Source organism: Lissotriton helveticus, chromosome 3_1 (genome assembly GCF_964261635.1).
Source record: "Lissotriton helveticus chromosome 3_1, aLisHel1.1, whole genome shotgun sequence".
NCBI lineage: Eukaryota > Metazoa > Chordata > Amphibia > Caudata > Salamandridae > Lissotriton > Lissotriton helveticus.
The window spans coordinates 1,778,401,834-1,778,415,324 of record NC_136061.1 but is presented as its reverse complement, the minus strand read 5'-3'; the positions used below and the strand labels follow the sequence as shown (position 1 = coordinate 1,778,415,324).

At 44.2% G+C, this 13,491-nt stretch overlaps 1 protein-coding gene across 2 annotated transcripts in view; it reads left to right on the top strand.

Annotated features, from left to right (window-relative positions):
• Nucleotides 1–8,726, top strand: part of DHDDS (dehydrodolichyl diphosphate synthase subunit) — a 115,324-nt gene extending 106,598 nt beyond the window's left edge. For both annotated transcript variants that reach the window (XM_078682644.1, XM_078682645.1), the window contains exons 8-9: nucleotides 2,794–2,901; nucleotides 6,698–8,726. In XM_078682644.1, coding sequence (XP_078538770.1) covers nucleotides 2,794–2,901; nucleotides 6,698–6,937 — 348 coding nt within the window. In that variant the 3' untranslated portion in view covers nucleotides 6,938–8,726. The remainder of the gene's footprint in view (nucleotides 1–2,793; nucleotides 2,902–6,697) is intronic.
• The last annotated feature ends 4,765 nt before the right edge of the window (nucleotides 8,727–13,491 follow it).

Below are 13,491 nucleotides of genomic sequence, written 5' to 3'. Positions count from 1 at the left end.
CCCAGACAGTGGTGGTTCACGGACCTGCTTCACCGGTCTCTCCTTCCTCACATACGGCAGGCCGGACCTTCTCACGAAGTTCGGGGGGCAGATGTTGCACCCCAACCTCTCGTCTTTGAGTTTGGCGGCATGGCTCCTGAGATAGTGCAATATGGTTATCTGAATCTACCAGAAGATTGCATGGACATACTGAAGGAGGCTAAGCGACCTTCCACTAGGACTTCTTATGCTTACAAGTGGAAGAGGTTTTGCATCTGGTGCAAGTCCAAGAACTATGACCCAACGACGTGTAAGGAAGATGTCATCCTTCTGTATCTTCTACATCTGGCGCAGTCTGGCCTTAATGTACATTCCATTAAGGTACATCTGGCTGCGTTGACTGCCTACAGGAAATGCCCTTCACAGACTTCCTTCTTTCAGATCCCTGTGATCAAAGATTTTTTGGAAGGCTTGAAGAAAGTGTTCCCTCCTGTCCGGCTTCCTTCGCCTTCATGGGAATTGAATGTGATGCTGTCCAGATTGATGAAGGAACCTTTTGAACCTATTCATAAGGCTCCGTTGCAGCACCTGTCCTGGAAGGCGGCGTTCCTCGTGGCCATTACATCGGCCCGCAGGGTGAGTGAAATTCAGGCGTTGTGTTGTCAAGAACCTTATACTGCATTTCATGCTACTAAGGTTGTTATGCGTACTCGCCCTAAATTTCTTCCAAAGGTTATATCTGATTTTCATGTTAACCAGACCATAACTTTACCTATGTTTTTTCAGAATCCTTCCTCTCCAGCGGAAAGGTCCCTGCATTCCCTGGATGTCAGGAGGGTGTTGAAATTTTATCTGGATAAAACCAAGGATATTCGTAGATCAGACCAATTGTTTATCAATTATGGATCAGTCAGGACGGGTCTTGCTACCTCTAAACAGTCCATCTCGAGGTGGATTGTGTCCTGTATACAATTGTGTTACCAAAAGGCTAATAAGACCTTAGGGGGTTAACCTAAGGCTCATTCCACCAGGGGCAAAGCTGCCACGACTGCTTTGCTCCGTAATGTTCCAGTTGCAGAAATCTGCAAGGCAGCCACTTGGAAGTCGGTCCATACCTTTGGTAAACATTACTGCCTGGACACTGATGCCAGGGCAGACGCTCAGGTTGGGCAGGCTTCGCTGCGAAATCTGTTCGCACAGTAGTGGTGTTATTTCTCTTTTCTCCACCGCCGCTTTGGTGTGGGGATGGGCTTGCCATTCTATTCACTAGATTATGACTATACACAGAGATCCCCTACTACAGAAGGAGTAGTTTCTGTCCTGTAACTCCAGTTCTGTAGTAGGGGTATCTCTGTTATAGTCATAAGCGCCCACCCTCCTCCCTGGTGGAGAGAGATATTCATGTAAGGAATGCTACAGGTCTGGCGTGTTACACCTTCAAAAAGAACTGAAAGTAAAAGGGACCTGCAGTGCATTCTGGGATACTGTGAAGTTCTGGAAAGTTCTCTTAAAGGCACAGTATCCTGTTCTGAGCCACATAATGGCAGCCTATGGGGCTTGTCTGTCCATTTCTTCCTCTCTATCATTCCAGAGGTTTTTTTTGCTGTTAAAGCAAGAGAAATCTGGACAGGCTTTCCTGTTTGTGGATTTTTGGTGGAATTTCTAGTTGAAGTACTGGACAGTGTAGCCTGTGGATATAGGCTGCATTATCTGTCTTTAATTCTCTCTTAAGTGTCTGTGCATTTCTGCATTTTTCGACACCTTAAGAGATTATTTTTTATTGCTCCGGGGTCCACGCACATGGGCGGGACTATTCACTAGATTATGACTATAACAGAGATACCCCTACTACAGAACTGGAGTTACAGGACAGAAACTACTCCTTCTCTTTTGTAACTGCAAAGCATTAAAAGAAAATGCAATGTATCCTTGGTTAGCTGCAAAACAAATCCCTTCATCTTTTTCTCTTGTTAAAACTGGGGCAGCTAGTGAGGGAGTCAGCGAGTTGAGGATGTCCCCAAGCTCAAAGAGGCCATCTGTCGGGATTATGTATAATTGAAGACCAGGCACCAGGAGAAAGCTTGATCAAAATGAGAGGCGCCCGGGAGTGCCTGTATTGAACAGGACTTTACCATCCTTAAGGGATGCCAGTCATGACTTGACCCATGTACAGGTTGTCTTTGAATGAGATACATGCTGGGAATGTAATTTACCCTCATTTAGGAACCCTATGGAGGTCACCTATTGAAGATGCACTTCAAAACAGGCATCCACTAAAGATGCCATTAAAGACTGAACACCAAAAGAGTAATATAGACAAGGGTGCCATAGAAGACATACAGGATAGGACAACTGTAGGTGAGGTCATGGAGATTGGGAGAGCTCTTTGATGTTTGAACATCAAGAGGGAGACCAAAATGAATCTTAGACACACTAATGATGGGACAGTGCCCTCTTTGGGGGTGTCCTCAAGAGTAGGGCACCCATAGAGGATATTAAGCATTCACAGTAGTGGTAACAGTTCCACAGGGAGATCAGGTGAGTTGTCTTGTGGGAAACGAGATTAAGGTGTGTATTCTAAACTCTGTCTCTCAAATAGGAATAAGTTAAAGTAGGAGCCTTGTGGTTTATCGTGGGGGACACACGGGTTGAAAGGAATGGCAGACATCTGACATATTCTTGAAGTGGCATTAGAAATTCAATAGGTCATTTTCTCCCCCAAAGTGAGTAATTATCAGCGAAGACAGTTTTTTGCTGTTGGGAGGAGCCAATGTGTCATTTTCTTTTTTCATACGTTTGCCTTCTCACCCACAGACCTCTCACTCGTGCCTAGTTTTCCAGCCTGTCCTGTGGCCTGAATATTCCTTCTGGAATCTGTGTGAAGCTGTGCTCCAGTACCAGCTGAATCAAAGTGCGCTGGAGGTAACCACAATATGAATGTCTGTTTATGCTGGCATTGAATGTGCTTCCTCTTCTTCCCTTCCACCTTAACCCAACCCTGACAATTTTGCTTTAGCAGTTGGATATCTACTTTGTCTCTGGGCTTTAACTTTTTGTTAATTTTTATGTTTTTTTAGGCTAGCTGCCACTGCAATGTAAATGACAGCTTACACTGCATATTTGTGCTTTTTTAGTTGATTCAGATTGCCTGCCCTTATGGAATAAGGAGCATGCCACCTCAGACCTGCTTGGAAGTTAGAGGGGAAAACAGCATGGTTCAAAGTCTACCAAAGGGTGTTCATTCCATGCAAGTACCAAAGGTATATTGTAGCTAGGAATATGAGGAGGAGGTTGCTTGAAGTGTTAGAACTGTGAAACCATGGCCCTTCCGCTATCTCATCCCGAGATATGTATGGGTCCTATTGGTGACAAAATACCATTTCAAGATGTTGATGCCACATTACCTAATCACCTCTCGGCTTATGCAGAAACCTTCCCCCCAGCACTCCCTCCCCTCTTCCATCCAAAGAACTTCAGATGTCCGTGACTACTCAAGCACAATAGAGCTAGGGAGCAACAATATGTGGCAGAAGAGGCCCATTAGATGTAGCAGCTATGTGAGCACTGGTCCACCATTAAAGAAAAGGTCTTTTCAGAGCTAGAAAGATGTGACTGTGTATGAATTTCTCTCTTGGATCCACTACAGTTAATGGGAAAATGCAGGCAAGACATGAGAGATAATAAAGGGAAACCCATCCATGTCACCTTCGACTGTTTGTGAAGCTATGTCCCAGTGAGCAGGAAGCTCAGATGCCTAAAACAGTGACAAATAATCTAAATCTGATGATCTAGCATAAACTGAGGTTCATACTCATAAATATATACAGGCAACGTTTTGTTATGAACCCAGAGATGCCCTTTAGAATAAAATACTTCCTTGACACACAAGGGTGATTGAGTGTAATTAGGCCACAGGAAATAAACCAAATTCCATACATCATTCTAGCTGATGCAAAATTCCCAGAGATGCCCTTCAGAATTAAGTATGGGCTTGACTCCACTCCCTAGGTTATTAGTGTAATTAGGCAACAGAACATACTTTTTTTTTTTACAATAAGTCACCCTATCCGGCTTCAGTTTGTTATTCTTTGGATTGTATCATCTTGGCTTCAGGAATGTAACTTTGCCTCAGTTTTAGAGCGGAATAACAGACTGTCAGAACTCGGATTGTGTATGAAAAAAAATCTCTGGATGTATGTTATGTTAAAAGTATTTGTAGAGCGCATGTTCACCATGCGGTTTCATGGCGCTTGCAACTATAATGCTGGAGGATTCCCCTAATGAGCTGTGAAGTACTGTGTGAAATCCTAATATCCCAGTGGTCTGATAATTATTATATAAGATAAAGAATAGTGCTGCTACTGGTACTTTAGATCCAAGCACGGTAAAGCATCTACATAATTTTCACAGCACTAGTGTGCTTCTTGATATCTTCCGCCCAACGGCCTGCTCACAGAGTCTTTTTTGCTCTGGAGCACTCCTGCTGGAGTTCATTTCTTGTTCGTACTCTGATTCATTGCTCCATTGATTGCATAAAAGTCAAGGAGGATTCAAGATGGGCTTGCTAACAGAATTACTATAGCTGGACAAACTCAGCCATAGAAGTTCCAAGCCTCCAGAAGGCCCTTCAAAATCGGCCTTTCATATCCTTGAAACATGGTCTTACTCAAAGAAGCTGTCGGACCCTTTACGTGAGAACTTGTTTGGTGCTATCCAAAAAGACAAGTTATAGGAAAGTCCCCTTTACGTTTGTGATTCAGTTGTTCAGGAAGGACAGATTGGTAGAATGCCAACATGACTAGTCCTCAACCTACCGCGCCACATCAGCCAACACCTACGATCACTACACTGGTTCCCCATTGAGAAGAGAATCACTTTCAAACTTCTCAGCCACAAAGCCCTCCACAACACTGGACCCGCCTACATGAACCACCGCCTCTCGTTCCACGCACCCCAAAGATCCCTCTGCTCAGCACAGCTCTTCCTTGCAACAGTCCCCCGCATCAAGAAGACCAGAACAGGAAAACGCTCCTCCTCCCACCTCACGGCCAAGGCATGGAACTCCCTCCTATGACAGACACCAACACACCCGAAGTTCTTGAAGGACCCCAAGACATGGCTCTTCGAAATACAATGAACTCCAAGGAGCTGCACACGCCCTCCATTCCCCACGCCCCACCCCTCCCCCAGCGCTTTGAGACTCTTTCAGGTGAGTAGTTGCGCTTTACCAATCCCCTGATTGATTGATTGATTGATTGACACTAACCGCAACAGTCTGCAGTGACTATGGGGGGATGGGTTGAATTTATCTGATGTTGACTTATTTAAAAAAAAAAATCTGTTTCCATTATTTCTCACTCCCCTTGTCGTCAAATTTCCTTTTAATTCGAGTTGTAGTGTTTTTAGGCAGACGCAAGAAGGTTGGTTGCACAATTAAAATCATTCACTGTAACTACACTAGACGCTGTGCACCAAGATGCAGACATTGAATAGCTTTGGCCATGAAGTTTTGACTGGGAACTACGGGAGTCAGTGGAACGGTTGGACCCCGGGGATAGATGTCTGATATAGGGGTAGACAGATGTATGACCTCCAACGGAAACGCCCTTATGACTGTCTGATAAACAATATTGTATGTCCTTATGATCTACACCAGCCAGTGTTGTACTATTGATATGCTTCGTGAGACTAAAGAAACCACTGTCATTTGGTTGTGTGTTGATGTAAAAAATCAATAAAACTTTGTTTAAAAAAAAAAAATGATCTACACCAGCCAGTGTGTGATACAAGAGAATGTATACATCCTGCAATTTGGTTATTGTTTGTAATTTAAATAACAAATAAAAGCAGTTGGCAAAAAAAGAACATCTGTTATGCAGTGAGGAAGCAAAGGTGCTACTCCATTTGTAAGAATTACGAAACGCAAATTGGGGACCAAGGGTCTTCACTGCATTTGCAAAATAAATTGTGCTGGTTCTGGCTGCCCTGGACACTCAGACATGTCATTTGAAAAGGAAGATAGGCGAAAAAGTGTGAATTAGTGACTTATTTTGCCTTGAAACCCACCCTTGAGATAGTGGCCATGGCACAGAAGGTTAAGAGTTCACACCCAGAAAATGCCAAAGTAGACTTCCTGTGGAAGCCAGTGACGTTTTGGGAACCCTCTTTGAGGGCCATTTTAGCACGTCAACAGAAGGAACAACTATCTTGGTGATATGGCTTCATGCCACTAACCTTCCATCATGCCCTGAGCATAAGAATTTCTTTCTTATACTCTTATGTGTACAGAGTCAAAATAAATGCCAGAGTGCCTGGGAAAACTAGGCTTCATGTATGCTTTTGTTCCACAGTAAGAGGTGCTCCTGGGAGAAGCAAATGTCACACTAATGAAAACAGGCCAGGTATGTCAAATCCCAGTAAACACACACACACACTGCACATGTGGCGCATGCTGTCTCTTGCATGTCAGGTCTTGAAGAGCCTCTGGGACCTGAGCAGCAGGCTTATGAGGGCATCACTCGCCAGCCTTAAAAGGCAGCCCGAGCGTTCTGGGCATCTGCAGGTACTTGATTGGCAGTCACACCAGCACAACACCAAAACGCATGCTAATGTCTCCATACAGAGATACATGAAGTGTTTGTACTTAGCCCTTTACTCTGTCCCTGTTCTTGCATTTAGGTGCACAAGCAGCTGATCTCTATCAATGTGTTCTTTTCAGAAAGCCAGAGGCCTACACTCGGAGGAGACTACACGGCAGCAGTTGATCGCTGACCAGGCTGTGGCGGCAGAAAAGCTCCAGCAGGCTGCAACGTTGATGCCCCATGCAGACCCTCAGCTCCGCCAAGTGTTGCTCCTGCAGCTCACCACGCAGCGAGAAGAGAGGATACAGAACTTTCTGCAGGCACTGGAAGAAAAAAGATGTGACTTTTTCAGTGGCCTCTGCATGGTGCCAGCGTAGCAACATTGGTGGCATTGTGCCTTCCGGCCAGAGAGGACAGCTAACCTGCAGTAGTTTGACTGGCCGCTCCAAAGGAGTTTAATGTACTGTACCATCTCCACTGGGGAAACTGGAGCACTCGTGCTATGGCAGAATCCAGGGAAGGAGTTCTACGAAGCTGTCTGTGCACTCCCTCTTATAATGGTGCACTCTTGCTGCCACTGGAGGCCAGGCAATTGAGCTGTAACCGCGTTGGACCGTACCACTACCCTCAGCCGAAGTAGTGGCTCCTCCGAGTCCATGAAAAGGTATCATGCCTACACCCAGGCAGTGCCATCACTTCGGAGAATATTCATGTGAAGTGCATCCATTTTTTGGGGGGTATTTTATTTTTTAAGGAAAACAAGATGGCATCATTGATTTGCTTTTGAGCTCGCCTCTTCCTCCTCCTTTAAGTGAGTAGAGGGAGCTGTTTGCCTCTGTGGCAGTGAGTGAAGGAACTCATTCGGCCTGATGTTGGATGGCTCTGGGATCTTCTAGACCGTAATTGAATGGCCCAGGGTAACCCTGGAATATAGTATGATGGCTTTAGACTCTAGTAGGTTTGCCCTGGGTTTCCTGGTCTGCAGTTCAGAAGGATGGATTTGCCTAGATGGTGGTATGATGCCTTAGGATTGTCCTTGGCTGCAATATGTGTGTTGCGCTTCCTGGCATGTAGTATGGTAGCTATTGCTTCTCTTGGGAGGTAGATGCAGCTGCTATACATTGTTCTTCTGGGTGTAGTATGGTTGCTTGATTTCTCCTAGGGTGTCGTATGCTACTTCTGGGTTCTCCTAGTGTGTACACAGCATGACACCATATCGTGCACATATGCCTAAGATATGTCTTAGTTTGTGTGGGCTGTTTTACAGTGATTCAGGGCTCTCTTGAGTTGTAGTATCATAGCTGGGGGGACTCTCCTAAGGTGTAATGTGATGGCTAGTGGCTCTACTATGTTGAGGTTTGGTTGCCCTGGGCTCTCCCAGGCTGTAGTATGATGCTGCCGGTCTTGCCTTGATTTGAGGGCTAGTAGTGCAGGACTCTTTTGAATTGTGAATCGCGAAAGGCAATTACCTGACTGTAGTAAGACTTTGGAGGTTTCTTAGTTTGTAAAATAAAACATATGAACTCACTTGGCTGTGATAAGTCATCAAAGCTCTCTTGTGCTGTGGTATAATGCCTGAGGGCTCTCTGAGACTTTTGCCTCCCTTGCCTTCAATGCAATGGTTTGGCACTCTACCAGGCAGTATGAACTGGTCTCTAGGTTCTACTGTCCATATTGCACTGGCTCCTGTACCAGGCTCTCAAGTAATGGAACTGTAGAATGTATCTAGGCCGGCGTTTCCCAAACTGGGGGTCGGGACCCACTGGTGGGTCACAAGCTGATTTTTGGAGGGTCGTGAAAGTTTTATCTATAAGTAAGTAATATGTAAAATTATCAACCCTGTTGTGCAACATTGCAGAGGTGGAGAACAATGTCCCTAATTCCAGTTTTGCAACACACTCTTGAAACTATTTCCAAGCAAGACTCCGGGTGAGCCTTCCAGTATTTGTTGCTGCTGTCTTTTTACTTCACAAAGCCATTTCAACAAAAAATGAGCTCCTTGCACACGATCATACACAACATACCACTTGTGTATTGACTTTCACTCATAGATCCGAACTTTGTATCTGGGAAATCAGATTTGAGTCCTGGTTTCGGCTCCACTTTTTTTGATTCTGGGCAAATCACTAAATCTTCCATGCTTATAATAAAATGAATCTGACCATGTGTAATGTAGTCTAGTTCTCATGGAGAGTGCACCAATGTCCTTAAGCTGTGTTTGCGCTATACAAAACTACAAAATATGTGCTGAGTCCAGAATGAACAACTGGACCTCGTTTTAAAACAAAACTGAATGAGGACTTACACCCAAGGGCTTGGTCTAGGTTTTGAGATTTTTTATAAAAAAATTGCTGTTATCACATTAAAAATCACTCCAGCCTCATGTCCATTAAAATAGGTGGGTTGCGAAAGTTTGTTGTTCTAAAAATCAGGTCGTAGTTCTAAAATGTTTGATATGCACTGCTCTAGGCTCTCATGGCTCTAGTACGATAACTCGGAGCTCCTCTGTGGTGCGATTATAAACAATGGTCTCTTTGTCAGTAGTCCATTGGTTCTGAGTTCTCCTGGACTGTAGCACCCCTGTGAGCTCCCATGGCTGCAAGTCAATGGTTTGGCATGCTCTTAGGAGAGCCTAGAAACCTATTCATATTGCCTGTCTGCTTTGCTCTGCCTCCTCTACCAAGCTGTGGAGTAAATGAAGTGTCGATTGTCTCCTGGCTGTAGTATAATGGCTCTGCGCGCAGTGGACTGTAGAACAAAAGTGCAGGACTTTTGTAGCTCTAGTATGAAGGTACGGATCTCACAGGGCTGCGGAAAAGGCTCTTCCAGCTGTGGTATGATGAATCTGAACTCTCCGTGCTGTACAATAGAAGTGCAAGGCCCTTGTAGCTGTACTAAGATTAATGCTCCCGGTTTTCCTTTTTCACTGATTTTGTTTTGCTGATAAATACAGACCGAAAACCAGGTTTCCTGTCTGTATTTATTTTTAAAAGTGTAAAAATACTGAGAATGGTGCTTCTTGTGAGACTCAATTCTGTCTTTCATCAATTCCAGGCGACAACTGAGCAAGTAGACAGGATGGGAAGTTAAAAAACAGGATGCGATTTCCTTAAATACAGGCATAGGTTAACGAGCTATCATATATTTATATTAGAAAACTAATATGTTCCTGTGAGTGTAGTGTTTTGTTATATGTGGCTGCTTAATTTTCTGAAACGCGACAGAATCTACGCATGAGCGCACGTCTAAGAGTTAAATGAATGTGGAAATATACCATTTTACAGCTCCATTTATTCTTAAAACACAAAATAAGTATGGATAAATAAATACTAATAAGATGGCCAAAAAAGAAATATGGATAAATACAGATGGAAATGTTTAAAAAAATTAAATACCATAAAACCTGGAGCCTAACTATGATGGCGCGAGACTCTGAGCTATAGAACACAAGTGGAAGGTCTTCGTGGCTGTGGTACAATGGCACATCGTTGCCCTAGGATTATGTTTCTCCCGCACTAGTGATTGCACCCAATGCAGGGCCCAGGGGCACCAGTCCGGTTCCCACCAGATATTTCTTGTTCTGAGAAATGCTAAGCAGGGCAAGTGGTGGAACCTGTTACCTTTGTGAATAGAAAAGAGAGGGAACAACAGTTTTGCCTATGTTAGCAAACACCACTCTTTTTTTCCTCGCCCAGTGTGGGCACGCGACTATACCCCTCCCCATGTTGTCAGGGCGGTGCTCCTCACTGTTGTGTAAACGTGGTTTACAGGGCCAAGGGCACACACCTAATCAGGCCTTCGTAGCCCCTGGTGTAGGCCCTGCTGTCGTACAGCTGGCAATGTTTGTGGACACACTGTCTTCATTAAAGCAATCCCTCCCTACCATTGCCTCGTATTTATCCTTGAACTCGAACATGTCATTTTGCCTTGAGGTAACTATCACTAGGAAGGGTGAACTGAATGAGAGGTGCACAAGAGGCCAGTGAGTTAGCTGTGTGGTGCCCCTGCTACAGAATGGTGCTAGGTCAGTGTTCTGAGCACAGTGCTTACGTGGCACCTGCCTCCACCCTGGTGGCCTGTCACCTCGTGCACCACTCTTTTAAAGTTTGGCTCTGGTTAACCTGAACACCACTTAGAGTTTAGTAGGCTGGTTGGAGTAACGACTAGCTCACCTCTGTAAGCTTGGTGGGGCTGGGGTAGGCTCCGTTACTTATTTCTCTGTCCCTTGCTGGGTAGCTTGCCCATGCTCTACTGGACTTAGAGAAAATCCTTTAGTTGGCTAAGGGGCAGTCTTCCCGCCTCTGCCTTTTACAGTAAATAACATAACTGCATTTCATCCTTCAAATGTGAATAACCGGTCACGCTTAAATCTAGCCTGTGGTGAATTCAGGGATTTAAGTGGGCCGGGTCTGAGCACCGGCAATTATTTCCAGGGGGCCTCAAAACGGGCATCTATCGGGCTCTATTTTCGGGCCTCGTAGAGGTAGTATGTTTTCTTTTTTCTTTTTTTTTTTTTTCTAGCACCAAACTTATTTTGCTCTAGCTGGAATTGCCAGGCTAGATCCGGAAAACGCAGACCTTTGTGCACGCTGCAGATCCTTTCATGCAGATTTTTTATCATATGATGCGGGACTGTGGGGAAGTATCACAGTTTTGGACAGAAATTCCTCTCTTTAATTAATGACTTTTCAGACCCCTATCTCCGAGTCATTCTGAGTAAAGCTTTGTTTGTTGGGTAATTTACCTAGAACTAAGGATAATAAAAAAACATGTAATTTCATAGATTTAGCGCCTTATTTTTGGTACGGCTTAAGATTGCGATCCTGCAACCCGCTCCTGCAGCTCCACTCTGCCTATTGCTTGACGAATTAACCCTCCCCCCCCATGTTTTCTTAGCCCCCCCGACCCTGTCGAAATTTGGCTCTACTTGCACCTCTGGGGAGGGTGTATGGTGTTAGTCATACATATCTTTATTTAGACCACGCCCCTACTTGGATAGACCACACCCCTTTAAGAGGTTTGCCCCACCCCCAGTTTTTTCCCCCACCTAAAGCCCTGGGTGAATTCAAAATGCACTGCTTTCTAAACACACGGTGAAGCCTGTGCAGGTGTCTCCATAAGGCGACACTGACTTGAGCACAGCTGGCAGTACATCTGGAAAGATCTCTCCCCACCGCACACGCTCTATGACGAGGGAGTGATTACTTGGTCTTAGTTGAAGGCAAAGGCACCAGAATATTCCTGTGTTGGCAGGTAACTGTCCAGGTCTTGATACCACCTCAAATTGAGTGTTTGCCCAGCATTAAGCCCTCACACCAGAGCTACCTGCGAAGAGTGAACACTTATTGGGCTAAAAGAATATGAACATATCCCCTCCCCCTGATTATTTCACAACAACCTCGCTAGCAGGTTTTAGCACCCGTGTGATTGTGATGCACAAAAATCATTGAAATCATCCCAGGCTCATTCAAAGAAATCTAAAAGATGAGAGCAACGTTCTGGGCCCAGTAAGGATGAAAGGCTCTAAAAAGGCCTTGAAGTACGAGCACTCGATGAGACAGTGGGTTACAGAGCAGTGCTGAAGAGAATTATCGGTGACAGTGATGTACCCATGCAGAGCTGATCAAATGACCACAATCTCTTAGGTAATAATAGTTTTTCCCAAACTCTACATTGCCTGGACAATGTAGAGCCGGTACTCTGCCGTAACAAATACAGCTTGGCAAGTTCACACTAGAGTGTTTTACCTCACCCTCAAAAAGCAACGGTTTTAGCTACAGTCTATTCCAAGGTGTTTTGTTCTTTCTTTCAATACTTGCTACAGGAAAGGCATTGTTAGTGATACCTCTTCACTATAAAGTCCACGGTTTTATGGTCTTTATCATGTTTGTCTATATTTCTCCATATTTACTTTTTGCTCATCTTATTGGCATTTATCCATACTTATTTTTTGATCAGTGGAAAAAAATTAAGTTGCAACTAGAAACTTTAACATTAATTTATCTAAATTATGTACACTCAGACTTTCAAGTCTGTATAGGTTTTGTACGCTATAAAATAAATCCTTGGACTCCTCTGAAACATTAGCATTGTTATGAGGCTATCGCACAATTTGCCACTATGTAATTGTATCTTGTTTTTATACTCCCTCTGCTTGTTCATATGTACTGTTGTTGGCCTGGAAGTTATGATTGACAGCATGGAAAGACCCATTCTGATGTATGCATTTTTTTTGTTTGAAAAGTGCAGACCAGGTAATTGGATGTTTTCCGTCTGTACTTGCATGTAAAAACCACTAACCACGCAGTACTAAGAATTTTTTTTATTTTTTATGAACAATGTTCCGCAAACTGAATTGTCTTTGGGAGCTTAAAAACCGCATGCAAGTATGCAGGCCCGGTCCTAGAAGGTGGGCCAGGCCCACCAAAGGAATACCTTGGCCCACCCAAGGCCATTCAATACTGAAAAAAATTATGTTTTTTATCACTGTAATGTTTCTCAGGGGCGTGTAGCACCCATGGGCTCTCCCTTTTCGATTATTTTAATTATTAACTTCGTTAAGTTAGGCTACTTTCAGGCTTGCAGGTAGATGTGAAGTAAGCTGAGTCTAGTAGCTGCCATGATTCACAAATGACAAGCACCGATGTCCCCAAAAAATGAATTATGATTCCGGACTTATTGAATTGTATTTTTAAAGTTCAATGCTTTGCAAAGTAAAATGCGACAAAAGTTTTTTTAAATACTCGAAGAGCTGTAAAGTGATCATTTTTGTCAGCAGAGTCAGCAGAAACATTTCTGCTGATGCACATGAGCAGGAACATGCTACAGCCGTAAAGTTCTGCATCTTAAAGGTCTGGCAAGCCGTTGCCCTTTCCCTTTCCCCAAAGCTGGAAGCATATCCGAGAAAGCGGAGTACGTAGCTCTTTGGACA